General features: G+C 35.7%; 2 protein-coding genes across 5 annotated transcripts; one reads left to right on the top strand and one right to left on the bottom strand.

Moving 5' to 3' along the window:
* The first annotated feature begins 7,944 nt into the window (after window positions 1-7,944).
* On the top strand, window positions 7,945-11,466 carry LOC133528094 (uncharacterized). Of its 3 annotated transcripts, XM_061865311.1 has the most exons (3): window positions 7,945-9,695; window positions 9,800-9,985; window positions 10,227-11,466. In XM_061865311.1, exons 1-3 carry the CDS (start codon window positions 9,056-9,058, stop codon window positions 11,423-11,425), a joined length of 2,025 nt encoding a protein of 674 aa, XP_061721295.1. In that variant the 5' UTR covers window positions 7,945-9,055; the 3' UTR covers window positions 11,426-11,466. The 3 variants fall into 3 exon arrangements, with proteins under 3 accessions (XP_061721295.1, XP_061721296.1, XP_061721297.1); XM_061865312.1 differs by having other exon boundaries at window positions 7,945-9,985; XM_061865313.1 differs by lacking the exon at window positions 10,227-11,466 and having other exon boundaries at window positions 9,800-10,220.
* Window positions 11,458-16,078, bottom strand: LOC133528095 (uncharacterized). Of its 2 annotated transcripts, XM_061865315.1 has the most exons (3): window positions 15,223-16,078; window positions 14,038-14,399; window positions 11,458-13,379 (listed from the first exon to the last, which is right to left on the bottom strand). In XM_061865315.1, the coding sequence occupies exons 2-3, from the start codon at window positions 14,380-14,382 to the stop codon at window positions 12,408-12,410; spliced, it is 1,317 nt and encodes a 438-aa protein (XP_061721299.1). In that variant the 5' UTR covers window positions 14,383-14,399; window positions 15,223-16,078; the 3' UTR covers window positions 11,458-12,407. The 2 variants fall into 2 exon arrangements, with proteins under 2 accessions (XP_061721299.1, XP_061721298.1); XM_061865314.1 differs by lacking the exon at window positions 15,223-16,078 and having other exon boundaries at window positions 14,038-14,884.
* Between the last annotated feature and the right edge of the window lie 6,920 nt (window positions 16,079-22,998).

Genomic DNA, 22,998 nt, shown 5'->3' with positions numbered 1-22,998 from the left:
ACAGATTAAAAAAAACTACATTTCGTACATCATAGGCACTTGTGACAGTTGTGACGTCGCGTCATCGATTTAAAAAAAAAATAACTACAGGTATTTCAAATCGATGCGTCGCGTCATTAAATGCGAAGTTTTGAGTTAAAATATATACCATTGATTGCTGAATTATTTTATATGGAAAAATAAAAGTCGTCTGTTTTTCATAAAACCTATGGAAATGTGTTCATTAAAGTCTAAACTAACTACCAATTGGTTATGGTGAACACCATATATGGCTTCGTATGGACTAGAGGCTTAATACGTACATAGAAATGCTCGCTAATTGCACGCATAGATTACAATACACGTACACGAGCAATGTGTGTGCAGTGCAAATTACGCGAATTCCTTACTACGCGTTTTCCTGATCGGAGCCCCTAGATTAAATTTATTCGATAGCGTGACATAACGTACCTACGCGTTTGCGTTAAGTGACTTAACTTAAGTCTCATTTTGTATGGGATTTAGAAACAGCGCGCCAAGCGGGACGTTTTGGAAACTCTAAATCCTATACAAAAAGAGACAACGCAAACGCGTACGTCACTTCACGCTATCGAATAAAACACTAGGGGTACTGAACGCACCTTTTTGTAAATAATATCAATATTTCATTCTTCATCACGAGAACCAGTCATCAACACAAGAAACAAACACGGGATGCCAAACAATATGGCAACAATATGGCATTGTCTGACACAAAACGCAGTTTTCTCCGAAATGATAACATCTCGGCATGTGGTCATTCACTGGCATGTCAATAATATGAATGATATGATATCGCGTTACGTATTAGAAGATTACAGAGAAAAACATGACAGATGGGCAGACAGGCGCCGGGTTCATATCCTAAGTACCTATCTCCTCCGTTTTTGCCATATTTACGACAGTTGAAACGTTTTTAGGAGTCCGAATGTTACCTAATTGCTCTTTCAAGCGACATCTTAAAAAAATAACTAAAACGAGGCAACCCTTTAGAGAAGAAAAACGAAATTCGCGTTCATCAGACAATAAAAAAAAATCATTTATTCAGAATAAAATTAAATATAACCCATTTTACAAAACAACTCTTCTGCCAAACTGCAGGACAGTTTGTTGGCAGAGGGACTCCCTTAAAACATAGATGGGTAGACTTAGCTAAATGGCTAGTTACTTGTTACTTGTTAACTACATTTTATTGCTTATGGTGGTAACTTCAATTTACTATTAACAGCTTATGTTTTAAGTTCCATGAATTCGTAGGCTATGGTAACCGCTTATCTTCAATCGGGCCTTACAATTCACCACCAACGTGTAAAAAAGGCCTCGCTATTAGCCGGCACGTTTTTGGGCGTTGAATCAGTAATGTCAACGAGATTGGCGAGTAAACATACGTGCTGCGCGCTGTTTGCGAACAATCAGATAAGTAAACATTTACAAGCAAAAAAACTAGGCTGTGACGTGCCCAGTGAAATGCTGAAGCAGGTTATGCTTTGATCAAAGGTTTGGAGTAAAGAGTAAAGACGAAAATTGGTGTCAAACAAGTCTTTCCTCGATCACTTCCTAAAGAAACAAAGAAAATACATTTACAGTACATATGGCGCTACTTTACCGCACTAGTGCGATAATTAGCACATTACGTAACTATGTCGAAAATTTAAAAGGCCATATGTACTGTAAAACGTTGTACGATACATGTGCGAATAGGTAATTCGCAACTCGTGTCGATTTAAAACACTCCCTTCGGTCGTGTTTTAATTTATCCCCACTCGTTTCGGATTTACTATTTTTCGCACTTGTATCGTAATGTACTATTTTAATACAGTTGCTCAAAAAGTGCTACTTTACGTAGCTGTTTAACGTGCGGAAAGTTGGATTTCGCGAACTAGTGCTTTTTACTTTTCCACCTGTTCCAATTCATGACTACTTATTAATGAGTGTTAATGTTAGTACCTTTCACCATTCCGTTAACATTTTGGCCCACCTGCCATCACTCTGCCTGGCAACATGTCCTGCCCAGCTCCATTTTAATTTGGTAATGACGTGTCCGACGGCTTGCACCTTGGTGCGACGTCGGATCTCGACATTCCTCACTCGGCCTTTAAAGTTTGATGCCGAGCATGACGTGGCGAGCGTGATTGTTCATGCCAAGTTTTATCTTATTTAAGCACGTTAGATTGTACCTATGGGAGCGGCGTTTTTGGAGCGGGTTCGTGTGAATACCTACATAATTTCATCTCTAGCAGATGGCACATAAGCCAAGCCGCTTACTCATCAATTATCAATACTGCACTTCAGGTTCAACCATAGCAAAACACTGCTAGTTATACCATTGGTCTTACGTGAATCTTAATGCTGAAACAATAAGGTCTTCCAATGATCAATTTATTCTGTTGCTCAGAGCAGACGTCATAACAGTCCTAGTTTCCCATAGATAGACCTTACGGCCTTGCATTAAAGGCTACGATTAGTCAAATGCACAGAAGGCCTACTGCGATCACCAAACTGCGGGCATTTTTCTCTTTTACTCCAATTAAGGCGTAGTTAGAGTGACTGAGAAAGATGCCTGCAATTTGCGAATGTCCTGTGTTTGCGGTAAGCCCTCTGAGCAACTGTGCGTAGTAGCCATGTTAAACATAGATAGACCTTATCTCTTCGGTATAAGGGTCAGGATAGGTCAATATTTAGAAGTGGTACGAGCACGGATAATAAAGGATGTCCCCCGGGACGTTTGATTTATGCCCTCGGGAATCGAACCGACTTCCGTGCTGCAACTGACAGTTGGGCTGGCGACGTGGGATTGTGTGAGCTACATAAAAAAACATTCAGCAAAATTGTAGCAAGCAAGCACATGCCAGCGAAAATATTAGCTGATCCGTCTGATTATCATGATTAATGTTTTCAGTTTCGATATAAACACAAAAAAATTGGGACACATCTCTTTTTTACCAAACAATCACAACTAATATGTATTCATAAATGCGAAAGCACCTGTGTAGCTGTTTGTCTGTTACCTTTTACGCGCTGAAACGCCTGCGAACGATGCTATTAAGCTTTAACGACTAGTCTGGCCTAGTGGGTAGTTACCCTGCCTACGAAGCCGATGGTCCCGGGTTCAAATCCTGGTAAGGGCATTTATTCGTGTGGTGAGCATGGATATTTGTTCCTGAGTCTGGTAGAGAATGCCTTTTGGCATTAAGTTCTCCATTTGTACATTTTTCTTTATGTTTGCAATAAAGTTTAAATAAATAAATAATTACTTATCAATAATAAGTTTTACCATACTTTCCACACAAATCACACAATTTATTATTATTGATTAAGAAAACCAATGTACATATCTACTCTATGCTCCTAGATCAAAGCCGAATTTAGAGAAAAAAACAGTAGTATGTAGTGGAATACAAAACACCATGTATACGATGTGTCAAATGTCCCCGTTGAGCCTAGGTCATGCAAATGATTCCTAAACCGGGAAGCGATCAGTCTCCATCACGGAGGTCATTGCTCCCCCCCCCCTCTCCCCAATATCCATCCATTCTGATCCATCATGGCGACGGCAACGTGGCGTTGACGTCCGAGTGCCTTTTACTATAATCGGTTTAAAAGTGCTGTCCGCCATGTTGCTAGTACGTTATGGTGCATGTCGATATTTTATTTTAGTTTTTAGAAGCATCTATGTATTTGGAATTCTGGACGTAATTTGAAATTTTGAGAAAAGTTAAGACGCAAGGATGCAATTCTTACGAGTAATAAGTATAAATGATAAATAAATAAATATTATAGGACATTATTACACAAATTGACTAAGTCCCACAGTAAGCTTAATAAGGCTTGTGTTGAGGGTACTTAGACAACGATATATATAATATATAAATATTTATAAATACTTAAATACATAGAAAACACCCATGACTCAGGAACAAATATCCATGCTCATCACACGAGTAAATGCCCTTACCAGGATTTGAACCCGGGACCATCAGCTTCGTAGGCAGGGTCACTACCCACTAGGCCAAACCGGTCGTCTAATAAATATATATTATGGTACATGTCGATATTTTATTTTAGTTTTTAGAATCATGTATGTATTTGGAATTCTGGACCTAATTTGAAATTTTGAGAAAAGCTAAGACGCAAGGATGCAATCCTTACGAGGAATGAATATACAGCGTGTATTTTAGATATAATATATGATCGCATGACCAAAGATTAGTTAGTTTAGACTTTAATGAACACGCTTTTATAGGTATAATAAACAGACTACAATAAATGTAGTTAGTTTTCATGTAAAATAATTTAGCAAGCAAAATAGATCCATATGTATAGCAATTTATGTACCTAAGCTATGTTCCTAAGTAAAAGTAAGCAATAAAGATATTGATTGATTGAATGTATAACTACGTTGTAATAACTCAAAACGTCGCATTTAATGTCACGACGTCACAACCGTCACAAGTGACCATGACGTACGACATACATTGCCGCTCGAAAAAAATCAAAAATGAATCATGCTCTGGTTCTGGTAGACTCAATAAAAAAAACCGGCCAAGTGCGAGTCGGACACGCACAGGAAGGGTTCCGTACTATTATCTATAAAAACGGTCACCCATCCAAGTACTGACCCCGCCCGACGTTGCTTAACTTCGCTGATTGGATGAGAACCTCAAGATTGGAAATTTATTTATTTTATTCTGCTTTTAGTATTTGCTGTTATAGCGGCAACAGAAATACATAATCTGTAGAAATTTCAACTGGCTAACTATCACGGTTCATGAGATATAGCCTGGTGACAGACGGACGGACAGACGGACGGACGGACGGACTGACTGACGGACTGACTGACTGACGGACGGACTGACGGACTGACGGACTGACTGACTGACTGACGGACGGACTGACGGACTGACGGACTGACGGACTGACGGACTGACGGACAGCGGAGTCTCAGTAATAGGGTCCCGTTTGACCCTTTGGGTACGGAACCGTAAAAAATCAGGAGTGTTTGTAGTTTACGTTTGTGGTTATATAAAAACTACACACTGTATGTATTGCGTGTATTCTTACTACCAGTGTGTCGTTGGCCATTGGACAAATAGACAAACCCTAAAATCCCACGTAGGGTTACTTCTCAGAAATGCTCTAAAGTTATTATGTATTTTTTAATTTAAAAAAAAGATAAAAATAATAATTTTAAAATTAAATATTTTCCTATAATCGACAAGAAAAAGAAACACACTGTATTAATTATTGGCAGTTTTTTACTTTTAACAATTTTTTCGATAATGTTCGGCATTGATGTCAGTTGTCAAAAGTCAGAATTCATATGTGTCATAAATAAAAAAGATAATATAAAGGTCGAAAAAGGTTTCATAGGTACTATTCTATGAGGATGGCTGTGTCCAATGTCTATGGACACACCGTATGTATGGCATTTATTTGGTTCAATTTTCAATTACTGATTTGGTAATTAGGTATACATAAAAAAACCGCGCCAGTGAACATTTTTCAATTACTTATTTTCTATCAATCAACTTGAAAACAAAGCAGATTTATTTAGATACAATTTTGAAAAACTATTCAGTCAAATTAAAAATAACAAACAAGATTCAGTAATAATATTAATATGCATTTAAACGCAAGTTTAATTCAGTATTTTATTAAGAAATGCTTTTTTTCGCCTCTAAAAACAATCCTTCAAAGAATTTGGATTTACACAGCAGAATGCCGTTTTGCTGTGCACAAAGATTATCCAATTATTAAATACTTGGTTGTTGCATTAAGCTCATATTGTTAATTTTATCAATAATTTAAAAAGTCTATCTTATACCTTTAAAGGAGCAATTCTTGTATATATATTTCTGTGATCTCGAAAACGGCTCTAACGATTTCGCTGAAATTTGGTATATGGGGATTTTTGGGGGTATACAATCGATCTAGATTAGTCTTATGTTTGGGAAAACGCGTGTTTTCGAGTTTTCATGCGTTTTTCTTTCGACGCAGAATATGGTCGCTAATTTCGTGTTGCCGGCCACTGTCCGTCTGGTCCAGCGGGTTAAAACGCGGACGGCTAGAAACGAGTGTTACGGGTTCGAATCTCGACCGGTGGCTAACTTTTGTTTTTTTTTTTATATGTTCAAATTTATATATAATTTTTTAATTTTTATTGTTATAACAAGTTTAATTTAGTAAAAAATGTAGTTAAGATTATCACCTATACACCACCATATTACAATAAATAGTTGTTATAACCGAGCAAAGCTCGGTCGCCCAGGTACTATTATTTTTATGAGATGATTCAAGCACCCCATGAATAAGTTTCACATCATTCATCCTTTCGGCTTGTAAGACTCGAGTTATTAAATCTATACAATGGTACGGTCGCGGAAATTGATTCTTTAGCAACTTGCGGTTCAAGTAAATTTGGCTGTACATACTTATGGTAAGATCTGTCCATTGTAACGTGACACGTTAACTGCTAAAGAATCAATTTCCTCGACGGTACCTTATCAATGTAAGTTGATAAATCCATGGTGTCACGATTCTACAACGTCTAAATTCGCAAATCTCGCATCTTCTCTAGATGAGTTAAGACGTTTGTAACTTTATGTGACTTTTGCTAAGGTTGAAAATCCCTAATGTCCTTCAAATGGAGTTACAAGCTTTATTTTAGCCGACGACAAGTAATATAATCCAGACGTGCTTTCATAATATCCCACGGCTCAGTTTTTGTATATCTGTCTGTCACACACCAGATTATCCACATAGTGATTCATTCTGTCCATTGCATTCAGAAAACCACTTTAAATATGCATTAAAATAAGTCATTATGCAATGGAGTTTAAGTTTAAATTACCTTGATTTATCGGTTTTCGTATTGAGGTTTCATACATTTATGGAATGTTTTTGAATTTGGTTTGACAGGTTTCAACGAAAGGGTGCGGTGTATGGTTCAGCTGCAGAATTGATTATTTTATGCCTGTATATGGATTTGTATTATATTTACCTTTGAATACAAGTCTGAATTGGTGTTCGTTACACCATGGAGCATGAGTTGACATTTTGTACCAAAAAACTGATACAAAAATCGGTACGGCTGGTTTTTAAATATACCATTATGGTTGGTAAACGAAATATTAATTTGAATTTTGAATAAAATAAGCTGGTTTAAAATATCACTCTTTATCAAAAAAATAAAATTGTCCAGACTAATTAAATCCTGGCGAAGTTGGGGTCGAGGTTTCCTCAGATCTTGAATAGGTAGTTACTTTCTTTTCAATTTACTTAATATTCAGCCAGGGTTACCACGTGGTTAAATACTTTCAGGATATTTACTCTTTTGTATATACTTTTGAGAGATTATTTTTAGAGTGACGGTAGTGAAACTGGGAAACAAGAATACCCATAAAATCATTTGCAAAATGCTATTTATTGTTGTCAAATGACAATTGGTTTTTTTGCTTTTACTTTTATCTCGGTACAGACTGTCTACTATATGAATGGGATGGTTTTTACAAGGTAAACTTCATCTATGTGGGTGTTTTCGCATTAACTCGTCGATAATTTATTATTTTAATATTTTTATTCAGGGTTGTGTTATGAATGAACAACCAAGTGAAATTAAGTTATGGGAAGAAACAACTTACTACAGGAAATCCCGCTTAAACATATTCTGAAATGACCAAGCCAATAATGCGTTATTAAGAAGGAAGAATAATCTTACAACTAGTTTTTTAAACATTTATTCACGGTTAAAACGTTTTCCTTCTTAATAACGCATTATTGGCTTGGTCATTTCAGAATATGTTTAAGCGGGATTTCCTGTAGTAAGTTGTTTCTTCCCATAACTTAATTTCACTTGGTTGTTAATTCATAATACAACCCTGAATGAAAATATTAAAAGTTTAAATGTAACCATATTAAACGCCCAACAAGCAAAATAATCCTGGCATGTGATTTTATAGTCCTGTTTGGACTTATATGGCTACTATAATGGTTTCAGAATATGCCACCGCACTTATATCAGCATATATTAATCTTGTTTTTACTCAAGTACGCTTACTCTTACAATTTGGACTTATATCGGTATATAGGATCACAATTCATGGCTACTACTGGACTTAACCTCCTATAAGAGCATGTATTAAGATTAATTACTCTCAAGAGGAACTACTCCGACAACCCAGACTTATATGCGCATATAGGATATCGCTTTAAGCGCATTTTAATCTCCAGGCTCCTATATGAGCATATTCGAGGAAAATATGCACTGAGGAACAATCACTCTTTTTAGTCTTACTTATAGTCTCATATAAGCATTTTTTCTGTGACCAATATAAGTCAATTCAATTTAGACTACTAAAGAGCACTTAGGTTTAAAGTTTGTAATTCATATTAACATCAAATGGATTTTATTCCATAGAAAAGATATAATCGAATAAATCTAAAAAACCCTCGTCGGAAATCTTTAAAGGCTACTTTTGATCGAAATAACCTATATAAGCAAAAGCGAGCTTATGACGGTTTCACAAATCCGGAAAAACTTATATCACGACTCTGTAGGCAAAAACACACTTTATATGGGTTTATCATATGCCGATATAAGCCAAGGTCGATTTACAGAGGCATTCCACAGTAGCATTATAATCTAAAAAATCCAGAATAATCCTGGTTAGAACCCTAATAAGGCCAATTTTGCTTTAAATCACCAATATAAGAAAAAATGAGCTTTAAACGGTTTTACGAATCCAGAAAAGCTTATATCAGGACTCGTTAGGCAAAAATGCACTTAATAGGGGTTTGTCATATGCCGATATAAGCCTGGGTAGATTTAAATGGGTATTTCATAGTAGTGCTATCGTCTTAGAAACCTTAAATCAATCCTGGCTAGAACTCTTCAAATGCCACTTTTTCTGGAAACAACCGATATAGTCGAAAACACGATTTGAATGGTTTTCCAAATCTTACTGTAGGATTTGTGGCCAGCCATTATTGATCACTCATAATTCACGATTTGTTCTTTGTTGTTCTGAATGATATAAAAATGGATTTAGATCAGTGGAAGCGGTTTAAAAAGAGTGGTTCTTATAAACGAAAGGTTAAGAAAACCTACCAGGAAATGTTAACCGGAGTGAGCACTGACTTTTTAAATTTATCGGGTAAAGACTGCATCGCAAATTCAGGTGAGGGTTCCGGACAAAATAACTTTAGTAGTACTTCGGATGGAAGGGGTTCGGACTATGAAAGCAATAATGAAAAATCATCAAGCGATTATGAAAGCGATGAAAAGGAGGAAAATCTTTCTGATTACAACAAAAATTTCGAATTGCGTTATTCTATGAAAAACTGGGCTTTAAATTACAATATTTCTCATGCTGCTTTGAACTCTTTACTTCAAATTGTAAATATCAGATTAAACGACGTTTTACCTCGAGATGCGCGAACACTTCTAGGCACAAACAGAGAAAACCTACAAATTACCATTTCAGCCCCAGGACACTACTGGCACAATGGCCTGATCAAATGTTTGAAAAGAATTTTCGAAAATGTTTCGTGTCTACCAAATGAAATTTCTCTAAACATAAATATTGATGGACTACCAGTTTTCAATAGTTCGCGATACCAATTTTGGCCCATATTGTGTACCGTCTTCGAGATACCAAATTTGGCTCCGTTTGTTGTTGGTAAGTAACAAAACATCTTTATTAACTTAAAGTAGGTACTTAAAAAGTAGTAGTAGTGTTTTTCTTATGATACTTACTTATACTTACCTATTTATTTTTAACAGGTATCTATGCCGGAGATGGAAAACCATCGGACCTAGACTCATTTTTGAAGCCTTTCGTGACAGAAATGAAGCAACTTGAAGAAGGATTAATACTTAACGCTGCTCATGACTCAAACGAAGAAAAAATTATCCACGTAAAACTGAGAGCTTTTATCTGTGATTCACCAGCTAGAGCAATGATAAAAGGTAGGATAATTTTTTTTAGTTTACAGACAATATTATTATATTGCTTCACCTCCCATCAAACTCTATGTACTAAAAGGATTTTAGAATTATCAGGCCAAGCTATCAGTAAAGGTACTTACACATTAATTCAGAAAAATCTTTAAGTACCGTCTTCTTTTTCGTACGAGTTACTTACTTCTGCTTACTAAGATGAACACCACAATATGAAGGTATTTAACCAATTTATACTATTTTTTTACAGGTGTTTCAAATTTCAACAGCAAACATGGCTGTCTAAAATGTACAGTCGTCGGAGAATATTCCCATAAATCGAATACTGTGACATTTATTGAGTGTCACAGTTCTAAAAGAAACAACGGTGACTTTCGTGCGAAGAAGTATGGACAACATCACAAGAAAGACTCACCGCTACTTAGCTTAAACATCGACATGATTGAAGATTTTCCAGTATCGGACTCGCTGCACTTGATAGATCTTGGGTTGATGAAGAGGCTTCTGATAGGTTGGAGGGATGGAAATTTCGGGAAATATTTAACAAAATGGAATGCGCAAAATATTGAGAAGGTTAACAGCTTTTTAAAAAGTTGTATTATGCCTAAAGAGATACACCGGTCAGTAAGAACCGTCGATGTTTTAGCTCACTGGAAAGGGTCTGAGTACCGTTGTTTTTTTTACTATCTCAGTTTTATAATACTTCAAGAAGTCCAAAGAGCGGAACCTTATAATCATTTCATGCATTTATTTTGTGCAATCACTATTTGCTCCAATGATAGTTATTTCCATTTACTTCGTATCGCTGAGGAAATGTTAAAACACTTTGTTGAACAATTCAAAACCATTTATGGGAAAGACTATATAACAAGCAACATACATAATCTCTTACATTTGGTTGATGAAGTAAAAAAATTTGGGATTCTCCAAAATTTCAATGCATATTGCTTTGAAAATAAACTTTACTCCATAAAAAAAATGGTAAGGCAAGGAAATAAAGCACTTCAACAAGTCGCAAACAGAATTAATGAAATGTCGTTAATGGATATAGAAAAGCTAAATGAAAACAAGAAATATCCGGCACTAAAGAAAGGAAAATGCAGAAAATCTGGCTTAATATTAGAATTAGGGACGTTTATATTGTCAGCAAAGAAACAAGATAAATGGTTTCTAACTAAATCAAACCACGTGGTGGAGTTTGTATCGGTTAATTTTAAAAATAATGGGAATCAAGAGCAGGAAATAGAAATACATGGCTATCATATAATAAACACCCAAAATGCCTTTGAAGAACCCTTAAGCTCATCGTTTTTCAACATTTGTAAATGTGATTGCAGAGAAATGATTAAAATAAAAACTGTGTATAAAGTTGCAGACATAAAGTGTAAGTTTGTAAGTGTGTTATTCAATAATTTTATATATTTAGTGCCATTACTTCATACTCTGTAGTTTATGGTTTTAATAAATAAGACAAATTTACAAAAATTTAACAGGTATTTTTATTTATCATTCAATCAACAACTTATCAAAGTTTAGTACAATAACATTCAAAAAACGGGAGTAACTAATTTGTACTTTAAATTACATTAACAGAATAGTTACTTTAATCAGTCTGGGTTTATGAGGTATTTATTATCTTTATCTAACACTAAAAGTAAAAACTTTATATAAAACTATTGTTAGAGACATAATAAACTCTTTAGCTACATACTATTTAACCAATCTTTAAATTCACATGCATCTTCACTCGGAATAATACTTAAAAAATACATAAACATTTTTATGTAGGTAATATTAAGGTCAAAAAAATTGCGGCACAATAACATACTTAACTTATTCAGGTATTTGTAGCCTAAAGCCTATGATACACAGGAGCGGGAATGCAGGATAGTTACGATGTAGGTCCGTTCCGGGGCGAGACATAGACAGTTACCACACGGACTGTGTGTGAGTCCGGAGCGGTCCCCATTCCTGATCCAGTGTAGCATGAGCCTTACTCTAAAAACAAATCAACTTATATACTTACCTATAGTAGGTAGGTACCTAGATTTAAAACTTGTTGTCAAATAAACCACAACGTAGATAATCAATACTCGTGCGTACTTGAAAAAACGAATAATAATTTCAACATAATTTCTTCTTCTTCAAGAACATAATTTTTAGGGCTTCGTAAGAGCCAAAAATTCAAATAAAAAAATAAACACTAGATAAATAAAAAAGGACTACAAAGATATGTTATCCAAACAGCAAATAAAATTATTGCATGAACTTTCAGTAGCTGTTGACATTAAATTTCTGAAGTTTCTAGAGTGTAGTAGAAATTTTTATGTAGAATACCTAACTGTTTTTTCTTTTTTAACTGGAGAACTATTTCAGTTTCATAGGTACAGCAACTCTAGAAAGTTAACACATTTTTTTGTTACTTAAGTAATTAATTTTCCGGCAGGACTGCAGCAGCACTGGGCAGGTTTATCACCTCTACATTCTCAAGTTGATTTTGTTCTGAGGATTCAGGTATTGCTGGAACTGGCTGATCTAGCAAAGGTTCGGGTGGAGGACGAACATTATCTTCTTGAGCTGGCTGTTCTATAGCGCACACAGAAGATGTTGTAGCAGTATCATTTTTAGTTTTTTTCCCCTTAGTACGTTGTCTTGCTGAAGATGCTCTCTTATTGCTCTCACAGCGCTGGTGAGCATTTTTGAGTATAATTTTGAAAAATTTTTCGCAATCTGCTTTGCTGAATGTTTCGTCTGATTCCTTCACAATATCATGGAAAAAATTAATTGTTCTTTCTCGGGCTTTGAAACAAATCTTTACCGGGTCTTTCTTTGATGAACCAGTCCATGTACAACTTTTCAAAAACTCTCTGTCAAATAAATGATCAATGAGGTAGTATGCATTTGAAGTACCCTTTCCAGATCCTCTGCTACATAACCCACGTAATTTTTTTTTATGATCTTCTTTAAATACTGCATCTAACAGGTTTCTTTCAAAGTCATCAAAATCATTTGAAGTTTTTATGGTATTTATACCATCATCCCGATCCTGAGCTGGTAGCTTAGAAGACAGCTTTATGTATTCCTCGAATTGGGTCTGAAATTCTGAATGTTTTAAAAGTAATTTGTTTTGAAGTTCAAACAAAGCATTTTGATTAGTAAGAATTGTTTTGAGATCATGTTTAAGAGCCTGTATATCCTCTTGAATTTGCTGTAGTGGTACATCTTGATTTAATATCAAAATGTTTTGACTTTGGTTGTCTGTGTTTTCACAGCCTAGGTCAATTGTTTCTGGTAAAGAGTTTGGTTCCAGAGTTTGAACAATATTAACGGCAGCATCATAGTTTTCACCCGGTGGTATGTTTTCCTTTTCTAGCATAGCAGCAGCAATATTTTCTTGATCATTCTGTAAAAGTTAACTCTTTATTAAAAATTTCAGAAACCCAAGATACAACTCAGGTGCACGTCATCACAAATACGCATATTCCTTTCATTGTGTCCATTACAACAAACACATTATAAGGTTTAATTTGATGAAAAGTTATGTTGACAAATCAAAAATACTCAATTTAAATCGGCTTTTTTCGTCGTAAGATAAAATTGTAATTACCTAGTACGATATTTTACAATAACCGATTTCTAATGATATATGCACAGAATATAAATTTTGTTGTATTGAAGAATATGTTATTATTATTATGCGATGACCGGCTTGTATATATACCTACTTCTATAACAATATGTAAGTAAATAAACATACTATTTATAAGACTTTAAAAAAAATAGGCTGCACCACTAAAAACTACAATATTTTGTGCATTACTCTCGCATAAGTAGTACCTATCTAAAATAACTTTAAAAAGTTGGTAAAAATCATCTATTGGAGCAAATAAAAGAAACAGCTGATCCATAGTAATTTTCAATAGGTACCTACAGGATCAATGAATATGGAACAACTAATTTTTATTAAGCTGGAAAGTTGCTTCCTTTGTGTGCGGGCGAACCTGTGATACGGAATCTAATATCTAAACAAACTGTAAATAATTTTCTTCCATTAAACTTACCTCTACCAACTCCTGCGCCATTTTATTAAAAGAATGAGCCAACGGTTCTCTTTGGGTGGTTACAGATAGCGAATTGTTCCGATACTCATTCTCCGTCTCGGTATCGGACCTATCACTCATTGCATCTATTTGATTTTCTGCGTCTTTAAATGTTGGTAAATGGCTTCTTTTCAAAATACAATTAAAAGTTCTCCAAGTAGGATCTGGATAACAATTCTCGCGCCTTCTAAGTTTTTCCGCGTTAGTTTTGGGCCAGAACAAAGTACCATTTTTTTCCCACTGCTCTGGGACAGTCGTCAATCGCAGACAGCCTCGTTCCATAGTTTGAATCACTTTGAATGGCATCGTGTTTGTTCATAAACCTGCAAGTAGGTTAAGATAGTGTTAGTCTAGTCTAGTAGGTACGCTTTGACTTAAGATTATTCAAAATTACTCAAACATACGATACAAATATTCTACTACTAAACTCTCAGCCTAAAATCTATATATGTATACCTTGAAACTTTCACATTGAAAAACTAATAATATAATTCAACTAAGCGCGAGATAACGTTATCCGTGTACAACTAATTCATTCGAACTGTTCGCTCGCTTGTGCTATCGCGCGAGTCCAGTCGGGGCCTGAAGAGACGCGCGGGGGAGCGCCGGACACGGAGTAGGTACGACGGGAGCGAAGTGCCGAAACGCTGACGCCGCCGCTTATATATGAGTAACTAGAGGCCACCTGCGACTTCGTCTGCGTAGAAACAGATCCCGCGGGAATTACGGGATAAAAAGTAGCTACCTACATACCAAATTTCATTGTAATCGGTTCAGTTCAGTAGCTTTTGCGTGAAAGAGTAACAAACATCTACTCACAAAGTATGACAATGTTAATATTAGTATAACATAATTATTCTTAGTTAGATTAGTAAACAAAAATACACAGTTCTACTGAATTTCTTTGAAAGTAAATGAACTTGCGCGTGTGGTGTTGGTATAACGCTTTGAGTCAAACAAATAATTTCTCATTCATTCAAGTTGTAAATCTAAGTCCCTTTATATCCGATACCTACCTAATAATAAAGTTTTATTATACCTAAGTAAATAAATAAAATTTAGTAAACATATGCCAGGGTACTTATTCAATAAATTACGTTACATAGTCGTATGCGTGTATATTAGGTAAGACCTCATTTTACTCACATGAAACTATGTTAATAAATATTGTGTGGTGCTAGGTACTTAAGTAGTAAGTAGGTATGTATTTAGTTACATACTAGTACTAGCTACAAATTTCACACTCGTCTCTTGGAAAGTGATCATAAACTGCGTAGTTACAATTCTCACACCAAAACCAATCTTGATATAGCAATGATCTGATGTCTTCGTAAATCTTAATAAAATGTAAATCTCTATTGTTAAGTGACACAATGGTGTGACACCCGGGACATGTTTCTGATAGTAAGAAATGTGTAATACTCCAAGGCCATTGCAAGTCCCTTAGACTTCGGAAATCATTTTTTGTTAAAAATCGATCTATATCCAGGAACATCACCATACTATTATTTGGAATGCTGGAATTCTGCTTTGCTTGGAATTCTGGTAACCTGAATAAAAAAATTAAATTACTTACACACTATTCGTCCAACAAAATCATTTTCAAACTAATGCTTAACTTATTAATACAGTACCCACAGTAAACTGATATGATTTTTCTTTGAAAACTTTCCTAATCTAATCTTTAATCTAAATATTATTGTAAGTACCCGTTTGTTGATAATAATTTTCTAATTTTTGTACAGTTGGCCAAGGCGTTAGCTGAGCCACCTAAACCGCTTGTTTCTCTAAAAACGCGCGGTTAAGGCGGGTCAGCTAACGCCTTGGTCCGCTGTACCCGTAAAACTGAACAACTTTGCTTAATAGTATAAGGTAAATTGGACCGCCTATTCATAATTTTTAGCTATGAAAATATCCTCACTACATCCTCACTACCTACTAAATATTTATCATAACAGAATCTACGATTTTCAGTCCCCTGATACGACAGTATGTAGGTAAGAATTGCAGAACCCTAATTGTGGAACCCTAATTGGTAACAACATGGCGAATTTGTTTTGGTTTTGACACTTACCATTGTAGAACTAAATTAACTTTTATCAGTTCTATAGCATACTTGGATAATGTCACCCAAAAATGGCGACGTTTCCTAACATTTTGTTGATAAATAAATGAATACACAAAGTGTTAATAAGCCATTTTAAAATGGCGCTTTAAAATTTCAATCGAAACCAAGATAAGGTTCACAGAAAATTCACATTCCCCAGCAAACAGTCATCACAAATACTAAGAACAATAGGATATATTTTTCTACTATGGTTGACAATATTTTCTAGTTATCATATTAATAAATACCACTTACCTTTGCACAAACTATTTAATATTTTTCTACACTGCACAAAACCACACATCACAGTTTGACATTTCACTGAAACACTAGCTGCGTACTTAGTAGAGGCCTAGCTAGGCCCGAGTTAATCTCACTTTTTACTATAGTGCATTTATATTGGCATTCCCAGGTAATAGTACACTTGCGTAATCCCGATATACGAGCCATATAATCAAAAGTGGGATGACTGGGGCCTGATATAATCGCGCTGTAAGCAAAGATAGACTTATAAAATGGGCCCTTTTCCGGGTTTATATGCAGATATAAGTCTCATATAATCCTCAAGAAATCATGGTTCTAGGATAGTTGAAGAACCACTTTTTGCTGGTTGGGCGGTTCTACTGTATTTAAAACTCATTACTGCTATTACTGGTCCTAAACTGTGTTTATCTTATCCCATGTTTAATTTATCCTGTGCTAAGTTCACGGACCGTGAACAGACACGACACAGACACAAACATCTCCAAGAGGACGAGAAGTACTTTTATCGACCGAGAGATACACAATTCAAAGGCCTGTTGAAAGTATTAAGTTTAGTTGAATCTGGTCTAAGGTGTGGACAAATACAATATATACAAAATTCTTTAAGTTACACTATAAATATAAGCTAAGGGATGGAAGCTTCCTGTAAGTAAAAAGCAACTTGTGTTGGGGGCCTCCGCTCTTCCTTAGGTAACATGTGGTAGGTACTAAGTATAAATAAAATATAATTCTATAATATAACCCAGATACCGCTGGAGCGACAGTGTACAGGCGGATCTGTGCCAACTCAAAGCCGATAACTGGCAGGAAGTGGCACAGGATCGGGACAGGTGGCGTTCTCTCGTTTTGGAGGCCAAGACCCTCTTTGGATCACTGCGCCACAATAGTTAATATAATTATCTGAATCTGAATAAGTCATTACATTTTACAGTTCCCAGTGTGGTGAGCTTGTAATAGGATCTTGATAGCCAATAAATACACTGTAAATATGGTCACAGCTTTATTGTTTAGCACAGACGTACATCGCTCAGTGCGGGCAAGGCAATACTGACTGCACCTAACTTCATGTGTACACTACAGTAGACATAGACATAGACATAGAATAGTATTCCCTCTCCTTACAAAAAAGAAATAAATAAAGAACTAAAGATACTACAAAACAAAATCCGAACACAATAAATCATAAATGTAAGAACATTTCCGAAAACAGCACTTGTGGGACCGTGCGAAGTGCGTGGTGGGGGTAAGTAAAGCGATCCCAGCGCATAAGGTGGTAAAAATTTGAACTAACTGCGGATAGCGTCTTTAACATTTCGTACAATTATATGGCTCGAAATGAAACTTTGATTTACGATTACTCCTAAAATATTCATTTAAATTGTATGGTGTAAGGGACCATTGTAATCTGTATGAAATGCTTAATATAACTAACGTATTTATTTTGATAATTGTTAATACTGTATCCATGTAAATAGCTTTGCAAATGCCACATATTACGTGATCTTTTTCTAGAAGTTAAGAATGGATATAGTAAGTTATCCTTAAAAGATAGACATTTCACATCGCGGACTTTTTTGTAGACCTATGAATGAGAAACAACCCCACCATACATTGTGTTGTTATAGTTCAAACGGATTAGGCAGCGTTTTCGATTAAAGCTCCTAGCCAGCGTGATTTTTTCCGACAACAACGTTATATTTCAAACAATTTACACAAAACCTTAACAAGTTATATACTTAAGCCTTCCTCATGAATCACTCTATTGATAGATGAAAGTCGTATGAAAATCCGTTCAGTAGCTTTTAGTTTTGGAGTAGTTTTATAAGATGTAGTGAATTGACGTTTTCCCCTAGACTTGCGGACACTAGGTTGCGTGACAGTCGTGCACGCTCCCAATTCCACGCACTTAACTTAATGTGTACACTACACCAGATATAATTGTATCCCGGTGGTGTCGCGAAAGTCTCGCCCGAAACTGAGTTATTCCTCTTGTCCTTTATTTCTAAGCAGGTGGTCTACGGTGAACACTGAATAATTATATATTACCCAATAGATGACACCCTTCCGTCATCGTCACCTCTATTGACAATGACTTTAATTTTAAGATGACATGTACATGGACAATACCAGCAGCTGTAGCACAGTCGCATATTTATCGCATGTCATTATCCATGTCACGTTCTAAAAAGTATGTAAGTGCGAAAGTGGCAAGTGATAAAAATACAACCATGCTGCCATCTCAGCACTCGAAAGTTTACCTTAAATGAAGACATTCAAAATATTTTCATCTTCTTTTAAAAACGGGTGCTCTCTCTACTGATATTAATTTATATTCTTCTAACAAAATCTGAATATTAAGTCCTTTGAAGTCTTTCACTTTTATTTCATTATAATCATTTTATTATCACAATATGATGTTAATCTCTAATGTAATTTTGAATCGACTTCTTCGTCTAAATGTGCTTATCAATCTTCCTTGCCGTATCCGGCAATGGCGGCTCGACTCCAACAGCAATATTTATCCGGATTATGAAATGCCCTAATGTGGCTCGCAGAACCAAACTTTGTCTTGAAGATGTGTTTATATTATACACAGTTCTCGGTATATTGCCTCCCAGATTATATCGTCTCATTTTATAGATAACATAGTTTGAAGACGAATACCGAAATGAACGAAGTTATGATATAACTATCGTAAAACGTACAAGTCGTAAATCCAACTTGTTAGTGGCGTTATATGTCCGAGTTATAAAACACACAATTTCAGTTTATTTCGAATTTGCCCAAAGCGAATTTCGGAGAAAATAGCTTAGTTTGAGACTCTAGAACTGAAGGTTTCCATTATGTTCATCACTAACTTATCCTAACGGCCCTATTCGAAGAATGAGATACGATAACGATAAGTACTGGTTTAGATAAGTTCTCATTTAGATATCGTATGTATGACGTATAATTGACAGAGGATGTTTGACAAGAACCAATTTAATGTTGTCCACTAGAGCTGCGCTGAGCGAGGAGGGGTTCTAAGTTTCCTCGCAGACGGGACAAAAACATTTTAGAAAAAGGTCACTGGTGACAACACAATCAAAGTAAACAACTCTAATAACATGTCCCGTTTTTCTTATTTAAGTCTCAAGTACTGAAAAATAGTATCCTGCCTGTAAAGATGCCGCGTAAAAATAAGCTTTAGATTATCTTAATTTTGCGATGTCGACAAAGACGCAAATGAGTTTGCTAAAAAATGTGTATGAACAAAACGCCTTACGAGTACTTTTTCTTTCAAATGTAGGTAACAAAATGCAGTAAAAAATCCATTGTTTAATTTTGACCATCTATTATCGCCTTCACAACAAAAAAGGACACGAATTTCCGGAAGAATGTACTTAAATAGAAAGCTATTGAATGTATTATTTGAACTATTGAATGTTTTTTATTTGACCTCAGTCGGCGACAATGTTTGAGGTCATGTCTGAGGGCCGAGTTATTTGACACTGAATTCGTTGGTAAAAGAAATTGTATTATCTAGGTTATGGTACAAAGAGTTTGTAGAGAATCATGAAGGACATTGATAATACCTTAAACCTTTTATTTGCTACCTATTTAAGTTTATTATAAACCGAAATATTATAAAGGTAACTGAATAGTTTGCGCGAGAGACACTTCCAAAGTGAAAAAATGTGTGTCCCCCCCCCCTGTAACTTCTTAAATAACAGAATGAATAATCTAAAAAATATATATGATATACATTACCATGCAAACTTCCACCGAAAATTGGTTTGAACGAGATCTAGTAAGTAGTTTTTTTTAATACGTCATAAAATATAAAAAAAAAATTCCATCAAACCCATACGTGTGGGGTGTCTATGGATAGGTCTTCAAAAATGATATTAGGTTCCTAATATCATTTTTTTCTAAACTGAATGGTTTGCGCGAGAGACACTTCCAAAGTGGTAAAATGTGTGTCCAAAGTGGTAAAATGTAGAACAAGATCTAGTAAGTAGTTTTTTTTTAATACGTCTTAAATGGTATTTTTTAATACGTCATTAATGGTACGGAACCCTTCATGGGCGAGTCCGACTCGCACTTGGCCGCTTTTTATGAAAGTGACTGCTATCTGACCCTCCAACTCAGAGGGTAAACTAGGTCTTATGACCTGATGTTTTCCTTCATCAATCAATCAATTTAATAATTTCATACAGTAAAGGGTGACATGACTACGATAAACCGGGCCGGGGCTACGTTTTCTATGTATAGCAATAGCACCATGTGATCACCGTCAGCCGTCAGCCGTCATAAAAGATGACACGTCAGACGCCTTGGCCCGGGCCCGGCCCGGCCCGGTGAGTCATCACACACACCTGACTGCCGTCTTCAATTAAACGTAAATAATAGTTTGTAATTCAATTAAGCTATTCCTTATCGTTTGGCTGCCATTTATGATAACATAATTGGTCGTTGGGCTGTTAACATTTCAAACCAATTACCTAAAATATTCGTATACCTATGGCGTCATCCATTAATTACGTCACAACATTTCGAGTTTTTGAACCCTCCCCCCTCCCACCTTGTCGCGCTTTTTCCTATCTCTATGGTAGGTAGAGGCATGGAACAGAATCTCCATATACCAAAAAGTTTCCGACAAAAAACCATAAATAGGTGGCGCTACAATACCTAGAATACTTCAATTTTTTGTGTTATGGCTCCATCAAGGCGTTGATGATTCTGCCAATGTCGAGGTTGGATAAGACACGGCTAGTATATGAATCTTATCATATTACGGTCATAGACAGTGTTCGGTGGACACCTAGAATACTTGAGAAAAAAACCAAGAATACTTGAGAAAAAAATCTAATCATAGACAGCGCACTTCACTCCGTCAATAACGCCTAGGTTCTTAGCTATTCTAGCGCTACTCTGGAGACATTTGGAACTATTATTTATAGCTGACAGCTGGAAATTTTTGCAACAGTTCTGCCTAAGGAGACCTTCCATACCTATCTCTTTAACATGTACTGTCACATTTGTCACTGAATATCATTGCGACCGTAGCACAGTCGCGTTGTTATCGCCTGCCACCATGCCTGTCTCGTTCTAACAAGTATGCAAGTGCGAAAGTAACTTACAGTGACAGGCAACAAAAATGGAACTATGCTGCCGCCGCATTATATGAAGGCATAGATAAATAAGTAGGTACAGTCGTTACGCAATATTATCCAATCTAATATAATATCAACAGCTGTAATAACAACCGCAATAAAATATTATTAAAATAAACAGAAAGTATGTCACTAACATCGAAAATATGAACTTCGTTATCTGTCTCTACCACTCGAATAAAGAGTGATAGAGAGGCAGATAACATTTCGATGTTCACGGGAGGCCCTCTTAGCTTCGCACACTATTATTTATTGTAAAAATACATTTTGGAGCGCACCCTCGACATTTTTCATAGGAATGGGATACTTTCACAACAGGCCGCTGGCCGTTCAAATATGAACAAAGCGGACAAGTGCCAGTCGGATTGGCGTGTTGAGGGTTCCGCACATTCCGCATAAAACGTAACTTGCATGCGAATTGACAGTATATTTTATTTTTTTAATCATTTATTTCAAGTAACTTTAGACTCATAAGTATGTTAGTATGCACTTACAGCTATGTTAATATGTACAAACTTATCTCTAAATAATAACTAAGACAGCTATGTTTCTAGAAGCACCTACTTAGTGGTCAGACATAATAGGTACTTCTAGAAACATGCATGTCATCACAATGCCTCAAATATGGGCAGTCAAACCTCTCGGCAATCGAGCGCAGGATTGGGTTAGGGCTGTATGATAGCGGATAGGATTGATTGTCCTTATATACGACATTGCTGCAGTGTGCACATCCCTAACAATGCTCAAGTAGTGGGGTGATGTGCACACTGTTGCAATGGAGTATTTATTTATTTGTGAACATAGCCATAGTAATATAAAAACCTTAGATATAAGAATACTAACGTAGATAATAAGATAATGAGCTATTATGTTACTAACCATGTATTATGAATCCTTGTTATTTGAAATAAATGATTAATAATAATAAATGAGATACTGTGCGAGAATCCTTAATACATACACGAAACTCAATAGGGTTGTTTCCATCTACAAATCTTAGAGCAGAATTGAATCCCAATAAATTCTTTTGAATTATAACAACATGTTAAACTACTTTTAGTGGACATGTAATGACCATATTTTTGTAAATATTGAATTTAAAATATCTTTTGGCACACGTCACGTGACCAAACTCGAAACGTCATTGAAGATTCTGATGACGTCACAACTCTCGGATTGACACTGTTGACAGTTAGGCGATAAACAACAAATGACAAATGTCAGTTGACAGTTCGTGTCTTCTACGTGTGTATGTAGTTATGTGTCAAACCGTGAACTGTGACGTCACACAATTTTCAAAGAGCGTTTTGGGCGCGAAAGCATCTGTCAAAATATATTTTGTTAATTTAACATATTTAAAGCCGTTTTTGTTTTTAGTATAAAAGTTGAATTTTA

Source organism: Cydia pomonella, chromosome 19, assembly GCF_033807575.1.
Source record: "Cydia pomonella isolate Wapato2018A chromosome 19, ilCydPomo1, whole genome shotgun sequence".
Taxonomy (NCBI): domain Eukaryota; kingdom Metazoa; phylum Arthropoda; class Insecta; order Lepidoptera; family Tortricidae; genus Cydia; species Cydia pomonella.
The sequence above is the reverse complement of the archived record's forward strand: the minus strand, read 5'-3'. Positions and strand labels throughout refer to the sequence as shown.

Excerpts from the sequence above, each read along its gene's own strand:
- LOC133528095 (XM_061865315.1), bottom strand. The coding sequence starts at position 14,382 with ATGCCATTCAAAGTGATTCAAACTATGGAACGAGGCTGTCTGCGATTG. Across the intron at positions 13,380-14,037 it reads TGGCGCAGGAGTTGGTAGAG|AATGATCAAGAAAATATTGC; the intron begins GTAAGTTTAATG and ends TAACTTTTACAG.
- LOC133528094 (XM_061865311.1), top strand. The coding sequence starts at position 9,056 with ATGGATTTAGATCAGTGGAAGCGGTTTAAAAAGAGTGGTTCTTATAAA. Across the intron at positions 9,696-9,799 it reads TTTGGCTCCGTTTGTTGTTG|GTATCTATGCCGGAGATGGA; the intron begins GTAAGTAACAAA and ends TATTTTTAACAG. Across the intron at positions 9,986-10,226 it reads AGCTAGAGCAATGATAAAAG|GTGTTTCAAATTTCAACAGC; the intron begins GTAGGATAATTT and ends ATTTTTTTACAG.